Source organism: Crocodylus siamensis, chromosome 1 (genome assembly GCF_052110815.1).
Source record: "Crocodylus siamensis isolate JL-2025a chromosome 1, ASM5211081v1, whole genome shotgun sequence".
Classification (NCBI taxonomy): Eukaryota; Metazoa; Chordata; order Crocodylia; family Crocodylidae; genus Crocodylus; species Crocodylus siamensis.
Window position 1 is genome coordinate 181,644,445 of NC_143395.1, and position 24,252 is coordinate 181,668,696.

The 24,252-nt window shown below is 40.1% G+C and overlaps 1 protein-coding gene across 10 annotated transcripts in view; it reads left to right on the forward strand.

Annotated features, from left to right (window-relative positions):
* The window catches only part of EHBP1 (EH domain binding protein 1), a 334,112-nt gene that overhangs the window by 121,544 nt on the left and 188,316 nt on the right, over positions 1–24,252 (forward strand). For all 10 annotated transcript variants that reach the window (XM_090050445.1, XM_090050452.1, XM_090050433.1 and 7 more), the window contains exons 6-7: positions 17,235–17,416; positions 20,680–20,819. In XM_090050445.1, coding sequence (XP_089906571.1) covers positions 17,235–17,416; positions 20,680–20,819 — 322 coding nt within the window. The remainder of the gene's footprint in view (positions 1–17,234; positions 17,417–20,679; positions 20,820–24,252) is intronic.

Consider the following 24,252-nt stretch of genomic DNA (forward strand, 5'->3'; position numbering starts at 1 on the left):
CAATTCCTTGATAAAAGTCCAACAAATAGTGTAAAGTCTGGAGTATTTCTGACCTATGAGATATATAAAAGCTAAAAAAATAGAATATACTCAACTCTTAGGCCAGTGTGTGCATTCTAATTAAAAGATAAGCTCTGGTAAGCTTGAACTTTAATAACAAATTTGTTAGAGAAGTTATAACATAACTATTTGGTTTTTTTGTTGTTTGGTTTATTGGCTCCTGTGGTGATCAGAACATAGCACTTCATGACTACATATAGAAAGCCTCTTTTCAGCTGGAAACATTTGTAGTTCAGATGCTTTTGATCATGTGCATTTTGGAGCAAAGACTCTTTAGATAAATAGAAGCATGCATAAGAAAGGTTTTGTATTCTAAACTGGCAAGATCTCTTTAATTGTCTGTTCACTCCCTTGTCATAAGAACTTAAATGAAAGCTTCATTAGTTGTGCATAACATCTCAGGTTTCTCTAAACAAGGGAGCCAAATTTATAACTTCTATACAGCCTTACAGCCCTGCTTTTAGTAGACTTTCAGAAGAGTTGAGTTCCATTCTGTTGTGCAACATGATTTTCTTTAGTTACAGTGCAGCATGCTTAATATTATAAATGTGACATGCAGTTTGTTATTTTTAGATGTGTTTTAAAAGTTTATTAGTTTTATTCTGTGAGAGATGCCCATTATTGTGGACAAATAAGAAAGATGCTTCCTGTAGGTCTTTGTTTCTCACCTTAACAAGTTAACTGTCCCAGTTGGAGTTCAAGAAAATCTTGTTCAGCTGAACAAGCATTCATGTTGTTTAGGCTTTGTTCAGCTGACTCCAGCTTCACCTTATGTCCTGGCCTTCTGGATCCAGTCCCTGCCCTTGGCTTCCTGACTTGGGCACCTGATCTTAGCTTTCCTCCTGCTTTCCTGTCTGTGGTTCTACATCGGGGTGAGCAAAATACAGCCCATGGCCCACATCCAGCCTACCAGGTACTTTCATTTGTCCTGCAGTGCCCACCAACTAATTGTACCCCACCCAGCCCTTCCACCCACGAGGGTGGCAGCGAGGCACCCATGTTTACACCCCACCCTGCCCCCAACATACCCTATTGTGTCTTGCTCCTACCCTCGTGAGAGGAAGGGCCAGCCCGGCCAGTATGCAGCTTTTGGGCAGGGCTGCTGCTGCCACTGCTGCAGCTGCTGGGGGACCTACTTAGCTTCCTTGGTGTCCTGCTTGCTCCTGGCACCACGTAGTGAAGCGATGGGGGCAGGGGTGGCAGGGGAGCTGCAGATGGGCAGGAGCACAGACCGTGAGGCTGGGGCTGGCAGCAGCATAGAACCTGCACCCAGGGGGGCAGGCAGGATGTGGGTGAGAGGGAGGGTGGGGGAGTGTAGGGACTGTGCATGCATGGCGTGGAGTGCTGACAATAGAGGCAACCTGGCGGGCCTGCACTCCTCGCTGTGATATGCAGCACTGGCCAGAGCCGCACGCCAAGTGCCAGTGCCTGAACCAGACACAAGTGCCTCGAGCACCCCATCTGCTACTGCTGCCACCATTGCCTGCAGGGGCTGAGTGCCATGGGGTAGTGTGGGGGGGTCCCCATACCCCGCCCACCCTCCCACACATCCCACAAATGCCACACACCCACACTTGTCCCCACAGCCCCCCCACATATACACCCCCCAACATACCCTATGCCCACACACACAGCCACACCCCCTTACAAATGCCCTCACCCTCCCACAATATACAAGACGAATTTATATTTGAATTATTATGCAATCCCCTCTATATACACTACACAAACACAAAGACAAAAATATTTTTGTAATAAAATTAAAATGTTATAATAGGTGTTTGACTTTTAGTGTATGATTTGTTTTTTTCTGGTTCCAAGATGGCAAACGCCCCCCCCCCCCCCGGACTATTTTCAGGGAGCAAAGGCAGACGTCCAGTGGCAAAGGTCAGGGGTTAGGGGACCGGACTTCCGGTCCCAAAATGGCAACCAGGGGGCGGGGCAACTGTCAAAGAGTGCGGCCCTCAAAAGCTCACAAAACCTTGTTATGTGGTCCTCCATGTGAAATAATTGCCCACCCCTGTTCTAGATCAGTATTTCCCAATTTTTTTTCACCTTACAGCACACATACCTAAATAAAAAGCACCGTGGTTCACCGGACGCTGAGCGGGGGAAGGGGAGTGGTGTATGGCCAGCCAGCCAGCATTCTGGGCTGGAGCCAGGCCCCTTGCCTGGCTGGAGCCACGTTCCCTGTCTGTCTGTGTGGCTCCAGACGTGGGGGTGGGGTGGCTCCAGCCCAAAATGCTGCAGTATACCTGGACATGCCTGGTGTCATACCAGTGTGTTGTGGCACACCGGTTTGGAAACGCTGTTCTAAATCCTTACTTTGATGTTCCAGCTGCAGATATTCAGCGCTTAACTTCTGCCTGATTTTTGGTCACATTCAGGGATCTTGGCTCTGGCCACTAGACTAGACTACGATACCCTAGGAAACTGTGATAATACTGAATGTCTTTTAATACAGAGGGAACAGACTCATATTTTGTAGCATTTGCCCACTCTACCTTGTATATTCAACGTGATCACGTGAATCTCTATGACTGAAGTTTAGATCACTCTGCAGAAGTAGAGTTTCTGATTCGGTAAATGTGGTGATTTTTAATACTCTTTTCAATTTTTTAGCTAAGCATAATAGAATGTAGACAACTTCCTAGACCAATATATCCAGAGACCCTGCAATATTTGTGACTAGAGAGTCACATCCTATGGTACTGAATGTAGGTGCAGTTTCCTAGACTTCAGTAGAGCTGAATGTAATATCAATAATGTTAACAATTTTTTCCAATGTTTCTTTGAACGACTAAATAGACTAGCTTGAAATATGGCAGAGTTTGTCTTATGGTTGCCTTCAGCTGCTTCATGAAAATTCACCCAGAGCTGCTCAGAGAATAAATCCTGAAAAATCACCCTTTGCACAAAAGGCGCCTAGTTCTGTGTACAGCTATCAACTCTCTGAGCTTGCAAGGTGTTATGTGTAGGTTCCCTTGGCCCACTGAGCTTCCTGAATAATTTTGAATCAGCCATACAGGATTTGAACTTCCAGACAAAACAGATCAGATCCTCCTCTTCCCTCTTGTTTCTGTTGGTCTAGGAAGTTGTCTGTTTGGTGGTAGTAACAAGGCCGTAATAGTTTAGCTCACAACTGGTATTGAGAATGTGTGCTTCATAATCTTTATGACTAGTTATTTGGAACCCAACCCTACGAATCTCACAAATATTCCACCCTTTATTTTTCTCCTCTGCTATACTACTTTTGGACCCCTGCCTCATTTTTCTTGAGGAACATGGACAGTGAATGCAGTAATTTGAATGCTGGGGGTGTGACTGGGGCAGCCACTCAGACACTATGTTTAAGAGAGGAAGGGACAAAAACAGGAGCCGGTCTGCACTGTGGTCCAGCACTGCCCCTTGCATTGTGGCTGCCTGAGGTGTGGAGCCTTGCTGCCCCTCTGAGTGACTGAGGCAGAAAGTTATAAGAAGTGAATGGTTGGCATTGTCATTAATTTTTTTCAGTGTAGTCAAAGATAACTGGATTTACTACAGGTATCCAGGTTGTAGCCATATTGGTCTAGAGGCAGAAGGAATCAGATCTCATGGTACAGGTGATATCTTTTATTTGACCAACTAAAGTTTTGCAAAAAAACCCCTTTAACTGCAAGCTTTCATGCACACGTACCCTTCTACAGGCACAGGAGAAAAGATTGTGAAAATCCTCCTGGGTTGAAATGAGAGTTCATATTTCATAGAAGAGCTGAAGGTGTGGTAAAGTCTCCTGTTTGGAACAGTTTGTTTTATAAGCAGATCAAGCTCAGAGAAAAGTTGGAATAGTCTGTTTACCTCAAAGTTGTTTGGTGGTAAGCAGGATGTAGTCATATTTCCTTCTGGTTATGGTGTTTCATATTTCATAGAGGAGTAAAAAGATGGAATGCTCTTCTGGGCATACATTTCTTATGTGGTAAAGCGGATTTTGGATTTACTACAGATCTATACATTTCTGGGCAAGTCATCCAAAGTATATCTAAACAGCACAATGCAGTGTTGTGCAGAGGTGCCCTGACCCTGCTGTAACCTTGCTAACTCATATACCAGTCTCCCTGGTGCAAAACAGCACCTTCTGGAGATTCAGAGCTGGTTCTGTGTATATGAGCTCTAGAATCAGAAGCAGTGTAGCCCTGTTAGTATTATTCTGTGTCTGGGTGAGTAAGAACTGTTTCTCATCAGAGCTGGTTAGTTTGAGTGTAGTCCTGCACTAACACATTTGTACTGTATTCAGGTCTGGAGCTAGCACATGCAGCTTCAGATATTCCTGCATCATATAGATATACCCTAAGTGGCCACTTAAGAAAACTGAAAGATAATGATTTGCCAGTGTTTACTGGCTGTCCAGCTTGAGACATCTAAAGTTTGAGCTTCAGAAATGCTGAACACCCCCGCTTCCCCCTGCAATGTGGTACAAGGGAACTGGAGGCACTTTTTATCTCTAAAAATAAGATATCTTAAATTCAACACTTAAAATTAGTGGGTATTTTGCAAATTTGGGCCTGTCTCTGGGTTTCTCTAAAGTGAGGATAATTGCATCTCCCTATTTCACAAAGGTATTGTTTATGTTTGCATTTGTGACTATTTTTATAGGTTGTTGACCACATTGGTCACACCTCTGAACTAGTTAGCCATTCCCTGTATGCCGCCCAGAGGACATTAAAATGTTATGCTCAGTAAATAAGATGTGGAGCCACAAGTTGATTGATCAGGGAGTGAAGGATATGAGTGGTCCATAATAATTTATGGCTATTTTATCTTCCACAAGTTTAATTTTTGTTCTGGTGTTCTGTTTTTTTCTGTGAGTGTAAGTTGTTAACACAGGCAGGTGATTGCTGCATATTTGCAAGAAGAGGGTTTGTGACCTCAAAACAGAAGTTCCCCAAACATCTGAGACAATTTAGAAAACTTTAAAACTTTAAAATTCATGACCAAACTGTTTTAACCAGTTTTAACCCAGGAAACAAGAGAAAATAAAGGAGTTGGGTGGATTTAAAAAGAGACATTCTCCCTAATGGTAGGACAGATTGGGGTTATGAGCTGAAGTCATTGTAGACTCCAGAGATTGCGGGTGTCCCAGGTAAAAATAAGCCTACCTTTGCCTTTATGTACATACAAACTATTCATTGTTTAACGATCCATTTCCTCTCATGCTTTGCTGTGTTGCTGTTATTTGTTTTGAAATGGCTGTTTTGAGTCACTCTATTAACCACTAACAATAGCTGCAGAAGGGACAAATTTCATAGGCCAAAAAAATTTAGCCTGCTAAGCAATCATTGTTAGTACACATGAGGCTGTGGCCCCAGGAGAATCATGGGATGCCATTTGGAAATAGCTGCATTGTCACCTGCAGGGAGGCAGTCAGGTTCGAGAAGGGCCAGACTTGCAGCTTGCTCTGTAACTGTGACAACAGGTAAAACAAATATAATACAGTAGTTCCATTCCCTCCTCTGTATTGAACGATGAAGTTTTAGGCCCCCTAAGAATTATTTGAAGCACTTCCTGTGAAACAGATCTACTCCCTTTCCAGCTGATGAAGTGCAGTGATGAACTGTATCCACTGCTAATGGGAGCTAGTGGCACCATTTCAGAGCAGTAAAATTGCCAAGCTCCTGCCAAGGCGCAATTCTCTGCATAGTCTTCAAAAGCAAACATTGCATGTGGAAAGCATTGATTGCTCAATAACCAATTTTCTATTCAGAAATCGAATGCTTGAGGGACAACTGAACTCCAGCTTGCGATGTTTGCCACATTCCAGGGTACATCTCAGTCATACTTCAAAAAGGCTTCAGATAGGGTATGGGATGAGGCACACTTTGGCACTAAAAGATGACCTGCTCAGAGGTATGGAAGCTGGCCATGTCTTGATGCTTGCAATACTTGACTTCTGTTTGCGTATGGCACAGTTGACTGCCTAGTGCTTTTGACTTGCATATGTGATAATTCAGTGGATGGTGGACTGTTGCATTCACTCCCATCATTTCTGCTGAAGAGGATGCAGGGGGTTGAGATGAGTCACCTCAGCACTTCTGCCAGATACCTTCCCCCTGAGAGCTATACTATATGGCTTCTTTAGTATAACAGCACGTGAAAGAGGTGGTGAGATGACATGGGCTTTGCCACCAACAACATATCAGTGCCACCCTGTTGAAAGTAATTTCCCACAGATGCTACCAGAGCCATGAGGACAAAATGTCTTTAAAGGGTAGCATGCAGGCAGAGATGAGATGGCTGAAAATTAACCACACTAAAGCAACATTATGCTGGTTAGAAGTGGGACATTTATCTAAGAACAAGCCAGGATGCTAGCTGCCTCAGTACCCAGACTGTAGAATAAATGCACTTATTCTTCTTAACCCCAATGAGTACTAGACCACAGTGGTCCACATGTCTTTTATTTATTGAATAGGTGATTCTAGCTTGCTGTATTTCAGACTGATTTTGGCTTCAAAGCAGAGGCTCTGGTTCACGTGGCCAAATAAAAATCTCTCTTATCAACAGGCCAGGTCAGTGCGAGAAGATCTTTTTGCATTCAGATCACTTTAGCCAGTTTCCTCAGTGCTTCTTTTGACATTATAAGTCCTTGGCCTTATTTAAGGCTAGTAACCAGTCAAGAACTGACCACAATAAGCAGACTGCATCCTTCCATGATCCACCAAGGTAGCTGCAGTACTCTGGGATGAGCAACTCACAGAACTCAGGATAGAGTGAGAGTCAAAAGTGTTTTTGGTTAGGGGGATATGGCATGAAACAAGTTTCAGAATAGGTCAGTCCAGAGCTTGAGCACCCTCAGGATCCCACTGTAATAGCCTCTTTGTTACAGTTTTTCTGAGTCTAGATGTAACTAACTAGGAGAGTATAATAGCAGACTTCATGCAGTCTTCTGGGGATCTTCTGAAAAGCACTCATTCTGTGGTGTGAAAGACTATAGAACTATCAATATTTTTGATGCCACAGCCTACCGTCAGACCCCTGTACCACCACATCCCATATCTTCAAACTTGGACAGCCCTCAGTTGCATAGATATGTTATTGATCAAAACTTCAATTAATCACTGTTAAAATGAATATTTAAATATGTACTTTGCTCTCCTTCCATGGTTTTAGTTGATATGTTCATTTCTCTTAGATGGTACTTTGTAATTAAGAGTCCATTTTTTCATTTGTTTTATAGTCTACTTCTCGTTCCGAAATTCTGGGTTGTGTGCAACAACACAACCCCCTTGTGTTTGTATTTAGTCTTAGACTTTGTAAAAACATGCTTTTATAAAACTTAATTTTGAAGCCAAAATTAACTGATACTGCCCCTTCTGTTATCTGGTAAGATTCTAATATTGTGTGTGCATGTGTGCAAGTGTGCATGTGACTATACATATAGTACATATATTAATACAGTAAAGTAGGGGGAAATGTAGACAATTCTGGTCATTACATAGGGGAGATTATGACTACAAAAAATCAGAGAAGCTGTAGATTTTGACCAGAATTTTGCTAGTACAGACTACTAGTTTAGAGGTTAGAACTGAATTAATGGCATAGGATTAACTTCCTTAGACATTATAAGAAATGGATAAATGTATATTTTCCCTTTTTTAAAGTATCCACAAATTTAGTGCTTGTGAGAAAGGTGCTAAATTGACAGAGCTAGAAATTTAAATCCTTTCTTTATACTCGCATCAGGTGATTCAGTAGTGCAAGCTTTTGCACACTATTCTGACAGCATACCTCAGACTTGACGTAAAGTGACTTCTGGAGGTGAGAATGTGATTGAGCCTTGATGTCATTCAAAACTTGCTTCCTGTATTGCAGTTGTCAGTAAGCTCAGCAGTGTCAGTTGTGATGATAACTTGTAGGGATATTTTGATGTGCTGGCTTACTCACTGGGAACTGGAGTATGGTCACAAAACTGACTTTGCCCAAGTCACTCAATAATCCAAGGTTACCAACTTTAATAGTTATTAAATTCTCACCCGAGTTGGTTTTGTCCTGGTGATTAGTGACCCAATAGACTGTGCTTTTTAGTAGCAAAAGTTAGTGGACATCCTGGGGAAACTGGGAATGAGTATTCTGAATTTTTTTTTTTAATAACCAAACTATGAATAGTTCAACAGGGAAGCCTTACTCTTAAGGTAGTAGTAGGGGAATGTGAGGAATGTATTTAACTCAGCATGCCTAGGATTGTGTTAAAGGGCACAGACAAAAGTGCAGCTTCCAGGTCTAGCACATAGTAGTTCATAGAAATTGCCATGAGTTAGACCGATCCTCCGGACCTAACAAATGTTAGCTGGGTGAGTAGAGGCTCAGCTTCAGTTTGAAGCCAATCCAAGGAGAGAGGCCTTGTCTTTCTCTGGCTCTTCCCTTTGTCTCTTCTTCCCCAGGTTCTACCCCAACTCTTGCAGTTCCATTGCTGTGTTAAGTTGTTAACACAGTTAGGTGGTTGCTGCATATTTGCAAGAAGAGGGTTTGTGACCTCAGAACAGAAGTTCCCCAAACATCTGAGACAATTTAGAAAACTTTAAAACTTTAAAATTCATGACCAAACTGTTTTAACCAGTTTTAACCAAGGAAACAGGAGAAAATAAAGGAGTTGGGTGGATTTAAAAAGAGACATTCTCCCTAATGGTAGGACAGACAGGGGTTATGAGCTGAGTCATTGTAGACTCCGGAGATTGGGGGTGTCCCAGGTAAAAATAAGCCTACCTTTGCCTTTATGTACATACAAACTATTCATTGTTTAACCATCCATTTTCTCTCTGGATGGGAGGGTGGAGGCAGGTTCTTCTGGGGTTTTCTCAGCCCCACTGGAGTGGGGAGAGTGGGTAGATTGGAGCCCCCTCCCCCCCCCCAAGGTGAGGCTGAAAAACCCCGCAAAGGGACCTCCTTCCCCTGCCTTCTCTCCCCCTCCCATCCAGAGACAGCATCTCAGCTGGGCTGTGCAGACAGAAATTAATGTGAATCTTCATACAAATAAGGGTTAATTTGTCGCACGATTGGAGGTCTGTGCAGCTGTGTTTTTCTGTTTGGGCACAGCTTTAAAGTGCTTTCAAGGGGCCGATCGCGCAACAAATGTCATTTCTGTCTGCAGCCTTGCCTTTTGATAGTTCCTTACTTTTTCAGCAAAGCAGAAGCTATACAGTGTATAAACAGCCCTTCGAAATTTTTAAAAGCTTAAGTTCTCCTAAGCATATGGCACTACAAAGGGAATCTTTTTTTCAGATTATTTTTATTTTGTTTTGTTTAATTAGAGTTTGGCTCTTCTTCCCTTCAGATTTCTAATGGTGCTGTTTGTAATTATTTGGGATGTGGTTTCTAAGTGCATTGCTTTTTTTCTATATTTTTTCTATTGCTAAAAGAGCAATGCAATGGCTAGCATAATTCAAGGGATTTATAGCACACTTTCTACATCATCTTATTTATCAGATATTGCATATTTCTGAATATATACCGATGTACTGTACTAGAGTTTAAGAATAACTTAAGGTAAAGTGAAAGTGCCAGTTAGTCTTGGTTATTTCAAATCTCTTCAGATAGTCATTACAAGGCCCTGAATTTCCACAAATCTCACAGTTATTTTTGTGTGTGTGTAATTTATTGCATTTTCTAAAGTAGAGCTATACAACTTCTAAACAGCTGAGGCTGCGTGCCATGCAGGCCACAGTAGGGCAAGAGGCCTCCAAGCTGCCACCATAGGGAGGCCCCCCCCCGCCACCGCCTCATTTTGCACCATGCACCTACAAGGGCATCTTCCCTGCCACTGCTGTACAGGGTGCCCATCCCCCACTGCACTATACACATCCCCACCGTTGTAGCACGCGGTTGTGATTTCCATCCCTTCCACCCATGTGGCCCTGAACTCACCCTCAGCTCTGTGCACTGCCCTGCCCTGTGATGGCAGGAAGCAGCAGCTGGAGGATGAAGGGGGAGATCAGAGACTCCAGCTGCTGTTGTAACTGGAGCAATGGGGGGAGCAGCGGGCAGGTGAGTGCCTAGGGGCTGCAACTTAACCCCATCATTTGGACAGTCCTGTTCTAAAGGATCTGTTATGTTTGTCCAAGGCATTAACAAATAAATGACTCCAGCCATAAGTGTGGGAAAGAATGCTACCAGACTGTCAGGCACAGATTCAACAGAAAGTAATTTAAGATTCTCATATGGAGATTCAACACATTTGCATATCTCATAGCCTCTAGCATAAGCGTTCTTGAACCTTACCTTGATCAGCAGTTGATTTTGTGAACCATGTTCTTTCCTGTTTGTGATAACATAGACAGCTTCTTTCTTATGATTACAAAACTGGTTTTCCCAATAATTCATGAAACATCCCGTAGCAATGCCAGCACCTGCTTACATGGAAAAGTAATACAGAAATATTACAAATATTTTTGCATCTCTAACACCTGGATTTGCCTGTTTCTTTTCTGTCTGTACGGAGACAGTTAGCCTGAATCATCTGCCTTCCAGCTGTTTATCCAGGCACTTCCACATTTCACTCCTTTACAATGATGATTTTGACATCTATAGATGTAAGTTAAGAAGCTTTTCCAAATTTACTACCTTTTCTCAGGACACCAGTGGTCTGTAGCCCCAGTACGAGAACTGCATGTTTTGTATCTTGTTATACGGCATAAGAAAAATAAATGAGTAAATAGAAGTCCTCATCACATTTATAGTATTTTAATTCCTGTTATTTACACCTTATATATGGTCTTGATTTTATAGAACTGTGCTGTGAGGGGTAGTCTTTCTCATATTTATCATTGTTTTTTAATAATGGAGAGACATAATAACTTAAGATGTCAGCATCATTATTTTTAAAGGGACATCATGCTTTATTAAGTCTTTTATTTTAGTAGTACAGCAGTTTTTGTAGTATGGGCTCAATTCTGTCTATACAGGGTACATGTACAATTTATTGATGTTTTGAAAAACATTGATCCCTGGAAAAAAATTAATTAATTAAACTTCCTGGTTTATCTTCTATAAAATGCCATGTCCTACTGTGAAACAAATCTATGTTTTGACAGATTAACCCATGTTTATATCACATGTAGTAGCTTTAGATAGTCTTTTTATTTAGAACCATTCATCTTGACATGTTGATGCTGTTACCTGTCTTCATCTTACTTGTGTTCTTCTGTCTTGATGCATCTCTTTACTGATTCAAGGATTGTTTTTTTTCTCCCATGAAAGAAATGTTCCTTCTTTCCCTACTTCCAGTGTTAGGGTGACTGCTATGGTAATTCATTACTTTTCAGGCTGAGTTGAATTTTAGGATGGTGTATCCTTGTGTGGTATATTTGATCACTGTAGAAGATTGTGATACAAATTCAATTTAAGAAAAGTAGATGATGTGCTAGTATTGAAAATATAATCCAGGGGGGTTACATTTGAAAATTCTGTGGCAAGATCAGTGACTAGAGATCTAGAAAATTCTAAAGATCTAGAAATTCTGTGGAAGATCAGAAACTAAAGATCTAGACAGCTGTTTCTGGAAGGAGGATAAACAGCTAAGCAGGACCTGTTTCTCTCCATTCCACTCACTTGCTCACAGGGGATAAAAGGTCAGAGTATAACCAGGGTACATAATCGGTATATTTTTTTCTTCTCTCAAAGTGCACATATATGTTAATAGATCCCAAATGCACACAAACCTATACTCCTGTCTTCCGAAGCAGAGTATGGCTTCTTTAATATGCATAGTGTGCATGATGCCTGTCTGACTTTTACCAGAACTTGAAAAATCTGTGCATTTTCTTGAGTGGGAAGGAGGACTAGAGTACATACAAACACCCTCCCCACCACCACCTCCAAAACAATAAACAACTTTGAGTCAGATTTTGAAGGTGACTGCTTTTTGGGTTTTCTTCTGGGGGGCGGGGTGTTACCAACACACATTTGTGTTATAATGAATGTGAATCTGCAGACCCACTTATTTTACTATTATCTGGCAAGAAAATTACAAAATTAGGAGTTTGGGGTGAATATGCCACCTGATATAGTCCTGCCACTCAAAAAAGGTCAGGAAACCTGAAAAGAACAGACTGCCAAGTGTATATCTGTTCCTTCCCAGCATTTGATGATTGCTCCTTGTTGGGAGAATCCCCAAGTGGCTGGCTAAACTGTCTTTACAGCTGGTTTCCATCATTTTACCAGTACTGAACAACCGAAGCAAAGATCTTCTTCAGCTTCACTTGACCAAGGACAACCCCTCTCTCTTATCATATATCTTATATATATATCATATATATAACATATATTTCTAGTCATGTTATCACGTAAAATACTGTCATTGTCATCACAAGGGGAGACAAGTCTCCTGCCACTATTTCACCATAAATGTCATCGAGCTGCACTTGTGCTCCACTGTTCCCAAGATGTGATGTAGCATGTAATGAGCTGAGGAGAGATAAAGAATCAGAATAATAGAAAATGAGGGTTGAAAGGGGCTTCAGGAGGTCTATAAGTCTATATAAGTCTAGTTCCCTCAGCCTCTCCTCAGACGTCATGTGCCCCCAGCCCCCTCACCATTTTTGTTGCACTCTGCTGGATTCTCTCCAATTTTTCACTTCCTTTCTGTAGTGGGACCCCCAGAACTGGACACAATGAGTAAAGGAGGAATTCATGTAAGTTACAGGCTAATTTATCATCTCCATTTCTTCCTCCATTCAGAGATGTTTACAGGGGGTAAAAACAGGCCATCAGATTTCTCTCAAGGCAGAACCTTTTATTCTGGGATCCTACAGACCCATTATCCCACTTCAAGTGTCTGCAAAATATTTTAGGGTGGAAACAGATGTTGCCTTTCATTGCCTTTGTGCTGCCATAACAGTTTTTCAGGTGGCACAAAGTAAAGCCAAACAGATATGCACACCCTTTGTCATGCCACAGTATAGTCACAACAAAAGGTAGTAATAATTTGTGCTGTTTTATTCAGACATGAGAGGCAGAAAAATTTTCCAGTGCTTTATTTTTCCATTGAAAATTTTTCATTTCTAAAAATTCATTGTTTCATAAAATTCATTAGTAACAGTGAATGGATGCTAACACACTATTAGGCAAGCTTGGCAGTTTCAAAGTTGTAATTAATGTTTTTCAGGTGATTATCCCAAGTAAGTATGAGAGAGAGTACATATATGTTTTATTGATTTGTAAACAGGGTAAATGCACTCACAGAATAATCCAAACCAAAAATCAAGTTATGAATTCACCTAATTGGCTGTGCAGGTCAAATCAAAACCAAAGGAATGCACCGCTAAGCTTGTTTCTAGTTGTCAGAACCTCTTGCTTCTGGAGAATCAGTCAGAAGCACAATTAATGAAGAAGATGCAGTGTGATGATAAGTTGCCCTTGCCCATAGACTCATTGGTAAAACCATCCTTTAATGAAAGAGAATGTGGTTCAAGTAGTTCAGAATCAGATTTGCCTCAATCTGATTCTGAAATAGAACTAATAAGTAGTGCGAGTGATTCGACAGATAGTGACAGTGAAACTGGAGGTGCCACAATGACGTCAGTGGAAGAGAGTTAAATTCTGTTGAAGTTGATCAGTGAACAACCATGGCATTTCATGCACAGTTCTTTGGGTGTGTTAAAATTAGTGTGTCAACCAGGGCTGTGCAAAACAGCTATGTTTCATTTCCGTTTTGGATTCAGCCATTTTGGAGGTACAGCAATTTGTTTTGGTGTTTTGGATCACTGTTCTGTTTTGATTCGGCCGAATCTGTTTTGGAGTTTTGATGCTGTATTGGCGCTGATTCAGAGATTCAGGTCGGCTGGGGAGAGCTGTGGGTCCTCCAGGTGTGCCTACCTCTCTCCAGGCAGGGGGAGCTGTGGGAGAAGCCCCCATGGCTGTCCTGCCTGGCCCCATCCCCAGCCCAGCCCCAGCCTCCCAGCACTTTAAAAAAAAAAAAAAAAGGCCCTGCACTCACTAGCTGCAGCAGCAGAGATCTGGGCCTCTGAAGTCTTGTGGCAAAGCCCTCCACATGGTGGGGGGCAACAGGGAGTGTCCCCCCTGCCTGGCACCTGTACGGCAGTTGCCTCATGGCACGAGTGCAGCATGGGAGCTGGGGCCGCTGGGGCTGAGTGGTGCTGGGCTCTGGCTGAGTGCTGGAGTTGCCCCAACTCCCAGGCAGCACACTGTGCCCTACTGAGCTGCGCTGTACCCATGCAATGTGACAGCTGCCATGCAGGTGCCAGACAGGACGGGGGGGTGATCCCTGCTGACCCCCACTACCCTGTGCTGTGTGGTGGGGCTCTGCCACAAATCCCAGAGGCCCTGATCGCCACTGCTGCAGCTGGTGCTTTAAGCCCTGTACTCACTGGCTGCAGCAGCGGCTGTCAGCGCCTCTGGGCACTCATGGCAGAGCCTCCCCCATGCCGTGGGGGACAGTGGTAGCTATCGCTTTGTATGGAATGGATGTAGCATGGATCGGCAGGGCACAGCACATGGTCTGGGAGCTGGGGTAGCACCCAATTAAGCAGATCAGCTTCATTTGATAACATATATTTCTAGTCTGAGATAAGTTTATCCTGAGAAAATTGGGGCTGATTTGAGTTCATTTTCATTCAAGTAAATGACTGCCCCATGCCTCTTTTGATGCAAGTAAATGCCTTGGACAGTCAGACTTGGGATAAACCTGACATCTGTTTTTATCTAGACTGAACCAGGAGGTTGATTTTCACTGACAGCCCAAGACATACCACGATATTTCAATACATTGGGTATTTGGTATCTGGCTGACAATTCATTCAGAGGCCTATAACTAAGTTACCAGATTTTGTCCTATGTTCTGCTTGAGATCTTAGTTCTCCCAGGCTTTGGGATACAGATTTTCTCTAATCTGTTTCTTTTGGTGAAACAGAGTGGGGACCTGACAGCATATTTATTCTAATATAGCGTTTGAATTGTGTCCCTTAAAGTTAATAAAAGTATCATTTTATTGTACATGTGTTTAATTAAAACTTCAGTATCAGGTTTGGAAGGCACAGAACTGGTAATAGCTTCCCCACATTAAATAGCTGCCCCCCTAAATAAAAATAAGTACCCTATGTTGTCACAAATAGAAAAAAAATTAGAACAGACCATGGTAAAGTATTTTAGGGTTGTCCTCGAGCAAGAAGCCATCCTAATTGACTGAAAAAGAAAACTGAGTACAAAATATCGCCTGATCATTACAGCCCACATACTTTAATGATTTCCTTTTGGTCTAACTGTAAATTAGCATAACTGTAAGGGAGCATAATTCAAGCTATTGTAAATTTTCTCTTCCTCCTTTTCTGATTGACATGCACCAGAACAAGTATATAGTTATTGCTATACCAATAATACGTTTGTACTTGTTCTTGTGTTACCTCCAGTGGCATTTTAGATACAATACAATAGCAGAAAGTTCACAACAGCTTTTTTCTCTAAAACCATTTGGAGATCTTTTTGAAAGGTTTAGTCGACTTCCCTTTATAAAAGCAAACAAACAAATAAAAAAATCATTTAAAATAAGCAGAGACTTTAAATGTAGCGCTGTAGAACAGGCTTTTAATAGAGCAACTTATCTTTGGTTTTATCTAGTTGCAGTGATGTAGTAAAGAAAAATAATTATTATGTAACGTAAATTATCGTTGTTGAGAAATAAATGATTTATTCACAATTACATAGAAAACAAAAACATTGTGCCAGTTCTCATGAATCACTTTCAGAACAGATGTTGCAGAAAATCTTGTATTCTATATAATGGGCTGTAGTATTTAATTATTCTAAAGGTACAGTACAATGACAGATTATTGTTGTTCATATCAGTGTAATAAATTGAAACTCCCTGATCATACTTTTCATTTTACACATTGTCAGAACCTTGGACCTTAATCTTGTTCTTTGATTGACAGTGGCGGCCAGGGAAAGAGCACTTGTATTGTTTGTGATAGTCGCATCTGTTCAACTTGATTCAGTTGAGAGTATTTGCATATTCTTAAGTATTTCTTCTGAGAGGGCCTAAATCCTTCTCAAGTGTTTGATGCATTTTTTAAATTCATTCATAGGGTATCTACATGCACTAATAGTTCTGTATTATATTGCTGTGCATAATCTGACAGATAAGGCTAGTTTTTTAAACAAGGTATTCTTTGGGGATGACATATTACATTCTGACTTATTCTACTGGGCAGAAATGTCAAGTACTTTGAAAAAGGATGCTTGAATGTTTTGATTGAATTACTATTCTTTATTCAACATAAATTGTCGACTGTAGTAAAATGTAGATTTATTATGGGAATCTTTTTCAGAAGAGTTAACAACAGGGCTTTTTTGTTTTGTTTTGTCACTAGGCATATATAATTATTTCTTTATTATTATGCTGAGGTTCGGGGACTAAACTGTTGTAGCTTCTTAGATGCATTTTTTATTAATGTGTATCTGTTTTCTAAATGTGAGCAACATCTTTGTATTGAAATAAAGATAAAGTCAGTCTTTTATTTTAATCTTTTTTTTCCTCAAAGGTTTTATTATTAGTTCTAGAACTTTAGAAATCTGAAACTCAGATTATATGGAAACAACATATGTCAGAAAGAAAATATCTCAGTGAACTATGTCATTTAAGTTCGATGCTTAAATTCTAGTCTATGCACCAAATAATACATATGTTACTGTTACTATACAGTACTTCAAAGTTTTTAAAGGCAATATAGAAATAGTAATTTTCACAACTCATTTATAGGATGGGTAAGCACCATCAGTCCAGTACTGAGCTATCGACCCGCAACTGGATTGATACAGTTAGATTTTTTTGCCCATGCAGAGTCCCATCAACTTTAGTGAATATATGAGTCTCCTGTATGGATCCCATATCTGGATCAAAGCCTTAGTTATTTAGAGTCTGATCCTCTGGGATCAGAAGAAAAGCTTTTATTCAGTGGGCTAAGCCTTTCCTCTAAGTTCACCCATAATAATTGAGCCAGGCTTAGAACTGAGTTTGTATCTCCAGATAATACTTCCCAGGCTGTATTGCCTCTCCTGTTGGAGAAAGAAAAAAAAAAAAAGAACAATGTAGATCTATTCAGGATGTGGGTTTTTTGTTGTTGTTCTTTATGAAATTCCAATTTTTATATGTTACAACTCTTTCCTTTTTGCTTTCTGTTTACTTTCAGGAATCGCCTTCTGGACGTAGAAAAGCGCTTGCCACCAGCATTATCAACATGAAGCAATATGCAAGCCCCATGCCTACACAGACAGATGTCAAGTTAAAATTCAAGCCTTTGTCTAAGAAAGTGGTATCTGCCACCCTGCAGTTCTCTTTATCATGTATTTTCCTGAGGGAAGGAAAAGCCACGTAAGTTTTTCACCAGATAGGCTGCTTTGTGTTACCTTTCAAAGAACTCTGTGAGTAGAGAGCGCTCTAGTTGTATAGAATGGCAGGAGTTGAGAGTATCCTTCAGCATAGCAATCATTCTTGCCATACTTTTGTTTCTGAGTCTCAGTGAAAGTAGTTTCCTGTTCTGACTATGGTCTCCTGTTCACCAGAGACCCGAAATCAACTCCTAACTTTTAAATAGCTTGCATCAGCCTAAAAATATCCACAGCTTTGAAAGAGAGCAGAAGTTAGGGGAGGTTTGGAGTGAAACATCAGGGTTTACTCAAAAACATACCTAGAAGAAAGGTTGGGGGAGGCTAAGTAGAAGCACCCCTTTTCCACAAGAACCGAAAAGAGCCTAAGCCTGTTATTGCAGGGTTAGGATGAAAGGGGCAGAGGGATCACTCTTGGGTTGCTTGGGATGGGGTTCAGTTAAACCACCTCACTTGCACGTTGATCTTCCCATTTCCTGTGTAGCATGACTGTCCTATTTATTTTACCTCAGCAAACCTCAGAGCAGAGAGGCTAGGGATTGTCTTTCCAAATGCTCTTCCCTTTATTTTTAAAGCATTTGAGGCACTATGCCTGCTTTTTTATTGAAGTGGGCAGAATGTTTGGCAAATTGGCTCATTTTCTGCCCCTTTCTTTTCCATATAGAATATGAGAATATGGGGCTGGCAGGATAAAGAGATGGTAGAACAGGTGGTTTTTCCATGTCTGCTGATTTTTTTTCTGGATATCAGTGTCTTGTGGACAGCTTTGACTGTCCAGAGGGTGACAGTTGATGCTTCCCACCCTTATACAGCATGTGCCCTGTCTCAGAACTGTTGATAAAAGGCATCCCAGACTTATTCATTTTGCTGTCTTGATTTTGGCATGATGAGTTTCTTAATTGATCATATGTTCTGCCATTTGCAATTGCACAGAAAATCTCCTTTCCCATTTGCTATCCTAGGCCATCGCTTTGGAGACCACAGTATGTGCTCATTTTTTTTTAAATAATATTAGAAATGTATGATTTTTTTATCTGTCATTTAAAGCAGCGTAGCAACTGGAAATGAGGAGGAGAAGTTAGCCCCATCTTTTTGTGGCTCATCAAGAGTCCATGCAGACGAAATCTCTGTCTTAGGCTATGTGATACTGCTGCTTTAAGCCCTGACTCATGAAAAGTATATCTCTTCAGATTGGCACATAATTAAAGTTTCACTGAAAGTGATAGTATTCAAGAATATGCTTAATGTTATGTATAACTTAACAGCCAAAAACCAAAGTAGCATCAGCTTGTTTTTAAGGAAGTACTGTTTCAATTCATAAATAACCTTAAAAACAAGTGGAATATCTTCTCTTCTGAAAAAGAAATGAGAAAATTGTAGGTGTGGTCTAGTACACATTACAAAACTATGCACTTGACTAACATTGACTCATATCTCCTCTAGGCTATCATAATTTTATAAAGTTCAGAATCCCCTAATGTGCTCTCAATTTTCTTTTATGATTTTCAAGGGAAATAATTTAACTCATTATATTATAACAACAAAATCCTTATATTCGTGATCATTTTCTTTTGATTTAAAAAAGAGAAAAAACTTTTTAGCCTTATCAGAAAGTAATTACAGGACTTCAAATAGAATTACATGAGAGGTTTTTGCTTTTTTGTTGAATCTTTCTTATTGAATAAAACAATGGTATTCTACATGTGTTTACAGAATAATAAAATAAGAAAAATAAAAGTATTTCTTTAGGAGGCCTCCTCACTTCCAGAATACAGATGAATTGTTGCATTTGAGATCTAAAGGCCTGTTGCTTCCATCATCACTGTATACAGAAGAATAGTGAGTCTGCAATAAATAGGATTTGTATTCTGGCTGTGCTGATACAGCATTTAATTTGTTTGGTTCAAGAGTTGGCTTTAAATTATTGATTATCAAGGAAGTGGAAACAACAGTAGAGGATTTTCTGTATGTTTAACTTGATAGACTATCATCTTGGAACTTTCCCCCTCGTTTTTGCTAGAAGATTCTAGGATTTATACCTGAATATGAGTTGCTAGTGTGCATATTTTATTGTGAGGGTTTCACAATAAGAGAGGGATCTTTGCAATTTCTTGATGGCTATTTATTGAATATTCTTATTCTTAATTATTGTTATTCATATCACAAGAGCACTTAGAAGCCTCTAGTAAGCTATTGGACCTCATTTCATTTAGTAGCATACAAACACGACAGAAAAGAAAATTCCTGTCCCAATGTTTACAATTTAAACAGGCATTAAACCCACTGAAACTATTCATGTGTGTTATGTAACTCTTGTATGTGTGTGCAGAATTTAAGCCTGGATTGTGCATATCTGTTAGTTCCTTATCGTGTACAATAGCTTTTAAAATAATTTTCATTATTGCTATGAAAGTGTCAGACATCAAATCCACCCATCCTGTTTTATCATGATCATCTTATAAAGTGAGAGAAAGGAAATTAATGATATTTTACTTCCCCATTTAAAAATATTAATTACTGTGAGCAAGAGGGTGACTAGACTGTTGCAAAGTTACTATAAAATAGTATAACTAATCAATATAAAAACATTGAAAAGAGTTTTTAAAAAAGGGATGAGGCCATCCAGGCTTCAAGAATGACATCAAATGCTTAAAGACATGTTGGTTACTATGGAAATGCACTTAGAACATTCATTGCTTTAAATCTTTTGCCTACAGCCATGTTTTCAGCAAGCTTCAATTGTAATCAACACTTCAGTGGTACATGCATGCAGGGACAGATGTTGGCCCTTCAGATGGAGAACTTTTCCTAGCTAACGTACTAGTGGGTTTATGAAAGGAGTTCCTGTTTACCGAACAGTATCTTGGAGTTCAGAAGATGTGGTTACAGATCACACACGGTGCATAGAAGCAGGGGGCTGACCAAGTATCCTCATCTTATCCAAAACAAGGAAATTACTGTTCTCTGTAACTTCTGCACTGATTAAAAAATTTAAAATGAAAGAGTTAAGCTAACACTTAATTTTTTAAAACATTTTGTAATGGGAAAACTTGTAATGTAGAAGTAATATTATGTACATGTAATTATATCTTATCCAAAGCCCATCTAGATTGACAGTTTAAACCAGGCTCTCTAATAAGGAAAAGGGATTTTTTTAATAGTATTTTTTTTAACAATAAAACAGTATCAAGCCTGGCATTAATGGATTTTTAAAATTACTTATTTGGTTTGTTGAAATTTATCATGTAGGGATGAAGACATGCAAAGCCTGGCTAGTTTGATGAGTATGAAGCAAGCTGACATTGGAAATTTAGATGATTTTGAGGAAGACAATGAAGAAGATGAAGAGAACAGAGTGAATCAAGAGGAAAAGGCAGCAAAAATTACAGGTTGGTCTTGTCACAAAGGGAGATATATAAATTATTTTGTTGCCCTTCACTGGCTAGAGAGCAGTGCTGCCGTATATTTTTGCAGCCAGTTTGAAATGTTCTGATGAAGGGGGAGGCCACCTGTCTGCATAAAGCTGAAGTGCACTGAATAGAAAGCACTGTAGGATTCAGAGTGCATCAAATACAGATCTGTCCATATCTGGGCTGAATAGCTAAGAGTGAATGGTCCAACTTCATCAAGAGTCAAGCAGAGGTAACTTCAGGTGAGCCCCTGTTTTCCCACTGGACAAGTGCAAAAGGGTGAAAGAGTGATACTCACATTTCCCAAAATGAAATCAGTAACCTGTCCAAGGACTGATCTATGTCAGATAGTGAGCCATTTATTTTTAGATTCTATAATTAAATGTCTGTCAAACTGTGTTCACACCCCAAAAGATTTAATGCATGTAGGAGGGCTTCCATTGTCAGTGCAAATCAGATCAGCATATGATAAAACCTTGGCTGGGATGATATAGTTGTGGATGGTCCTGCGTTGAGCACGATTGGACTAGATGACCTCCTGAGGTCCCTTCCAACTGTCCTTTTCTATGATTCTGTGAAGATGTTAAATTGTTAACGCAGGTGGTTTTTAGGCTTTTCAGGCTTTGTAGTTCAGCTGGAATGTCTAATGACTGAAAAAAATCAATGAGAGGGAGAAAGCTTCCACTCTTATACCAATCTTTCCTCCTATCAAGGTACCCTTTTAAATCTAAATAACAGAATGCTTCTGTCTGTAATAAGACTGGTGGGGGAGAGGGTTGGAGGAGAAATACCAGACAGAACTGAGATCATCTTCTAATACTAAATCTGATGTTAGATTTGTATGGAGTTGAATGAGTTGGGGGTATAATGTGACAGATTAGTGAAATGGAACACTGAGTTGTGAAGGACTATTCCTAAACATTCATAATGAGTTTGGGGTGGGAACAAGACTAGAAGATCCACTTTTAGTCTACTCTGGGACTGAAGTGGGTCACAACAAAGCAGTTATGATTGACTTGTCCCTTGAACTGTGAAATATTGCAAATGTTTTTGTCCTATACAACTTTTATCCTCAGTTAAAGACTTTCTAATATTCAGAGTCCCCAGAAGGCCAAACCCTTGCTATGATTGACCAGGTCTCCATCTCTGCTGGAACTATGGAACTTATGAAGTCCAGAATAAAATATGTAGAATATAGAGACAGCATTCTCGATCATGGTGTGGAAGAAGGCTGGATTGGTCTCTTCCGGGATGTGCTGCAAGCTCTTTGTCTCCCACAACGCTTTTGCACTATATTTGCAAAGATTTAAGTACTTATGCAAAACAATGAAATGATCAAATCAAAATAAAGAACAAAAACTAAAACCCACAAGCCTCAAGCAAAATACCCAATAATCAGGAAAGGGAAAGGAGCAGAAGCCTATTATAAATCTTCTGTAAAGATTTCCTTTACAAAGGAAAGGCCTAGATAATACTGTGACAGCTACTATAGCTGTTACTATAAAAAAACTAGTATATGAAGAACAGATTCTGGTCTTTAGCTCCATCATTTGGAGGGCAACTTTTCCAATAGGCCAAACAAGGAATCCTTTGTATAGGGAATCTCCCATCACCATAGAGCTTATATAATTAAGCTTATACTATTTACTTTCCTGCATTTCTAAATGCCAGAGTCATCTACTTTAGACAGAACTTTAGAACAGCAAGTAGAAGGAAGAAATGGTCAGTACCTTTGAGCAAAGAGTTTTCAACATCCAATTGCTACTCAGACTGTTTTTCTGGTGTTGTTTTACTAACAACACTGGATGAGTTTGGGGTTTTTCTTTGTTGTTGTAAATGTCATACTCTGTGACCCTCAGGTAGGAAGCCTGAAAGGAAAGGGTCACTCAGAGACTGTTTTGTCCGTACAGCTACGGAATTATTCCCTTAGCCTAAAATTCCCTGTTTTAGCGAGGCAAGAAAAGATGAGTGAATGCACATGGTTGGCCAGAGGCAATGAAACAGCATAATACAAGGACAGTAAGAAATCAGAAAAAAAATAAATGTTAATGATTTGTTCTAGCATCCATTTAAGTCAGTATAAAGACTCCTACTGACTTTTTTGAGGGTTGTTTTGTGTTCTAGTGGTGCTATAGTAATTTAGTGAAAGGAAGAACATATGTACAGAGAAATTAAGAACTAACTGGGGAGACCAGTGTAGACTTACAGGAAAAATGATGGAGTTGGATCAAATAAACACCAGTTTTGAAAAAGTTTTAAAATCTTTAGGTTTGGAATATTGTTGTATCCATGAAGGTCCAGGGGAAATATGAGAAGCAAGGGTTTTTTGATGACATTTTTTCGATAATGTAGAAACCCTATGCCCCTGACTGTCTTGCTAATGCTAGAACCTTGACTCAACAAGGCCTCAGCTTTTCAAAGGCCTCTTTTCCCCTTGACCCTTTTTCTCCTTAGTTTAATGAGCTTCTAACCATGTTCACCACTTCCGTCTCCTTTTTTGGAAGAGAGTACCAGGTTGGGTTGTCAATCTGTACCAAGCAAAGAGTTTCAAGGCCCTTGCAGAAAACACTTATGACAGTATAGGATCATAGGAAAGTAGGGCTGGAAGGGACTGCACAATAAGTCAAGTAACACATCTTCCAGGAAGAATTGAAGGAGGTTCAATAGTAAGGGGATGATGGTACACATACCAACATAGTGAAATAGATGTACCTGCAGAGGCATCTATATGGTGAGTGGAATTGGTTTTCTTCTGTGATCATTGGAATCTGATTGGTTCCTCTAGTTATTCAGTGTATAACAAAGGTATAAAAGATGCAACTTTTCTATTGCACTTTAGACTCATATCTCTGTACACTTCCTCTCTGCCAGACAGTGTCATCAGCTAGCCCATACTGTGCAGTAACTATTAACCAGTTGACTTACACCGACTTGGGTGTAAAATTGATACCTCCATGATGCAGGTATCAAATTTATGCCTGATTAGTTACTGCTCAGTAACACATGTGTGGACGCCTTACTGTGCAGTAACACTGTGTGTGTGGACTGACTTGGGACTAACTTTAGCCCTAAGTCAGACCACACACAGAATTAGTGAGCTTTAACACCTGCACATGTAGACACTGGCCTGTTTCCACTTAATGTGCAGTAAATTTAATGCAACGTAAATGCACATTTAGATGCACCCACTGTATAGTTGGGAGAAATGTTAGACTAGCCTTTGAGCACAAAATGCCCTTTCTCAGGACACTTTGACTTCCTCAAGTCTTCCTGGTCTCTCACTTAAAAGTTGTAGAAACAGATGAAGAAATATAGAAAACAGGTGGATGGGGTGGCAAAGTGTTATAAAAATAATTATCATTTACAAAGAATTGCATATACAGAAGCACTTAAAAGCTAATTGAGAAAGTGA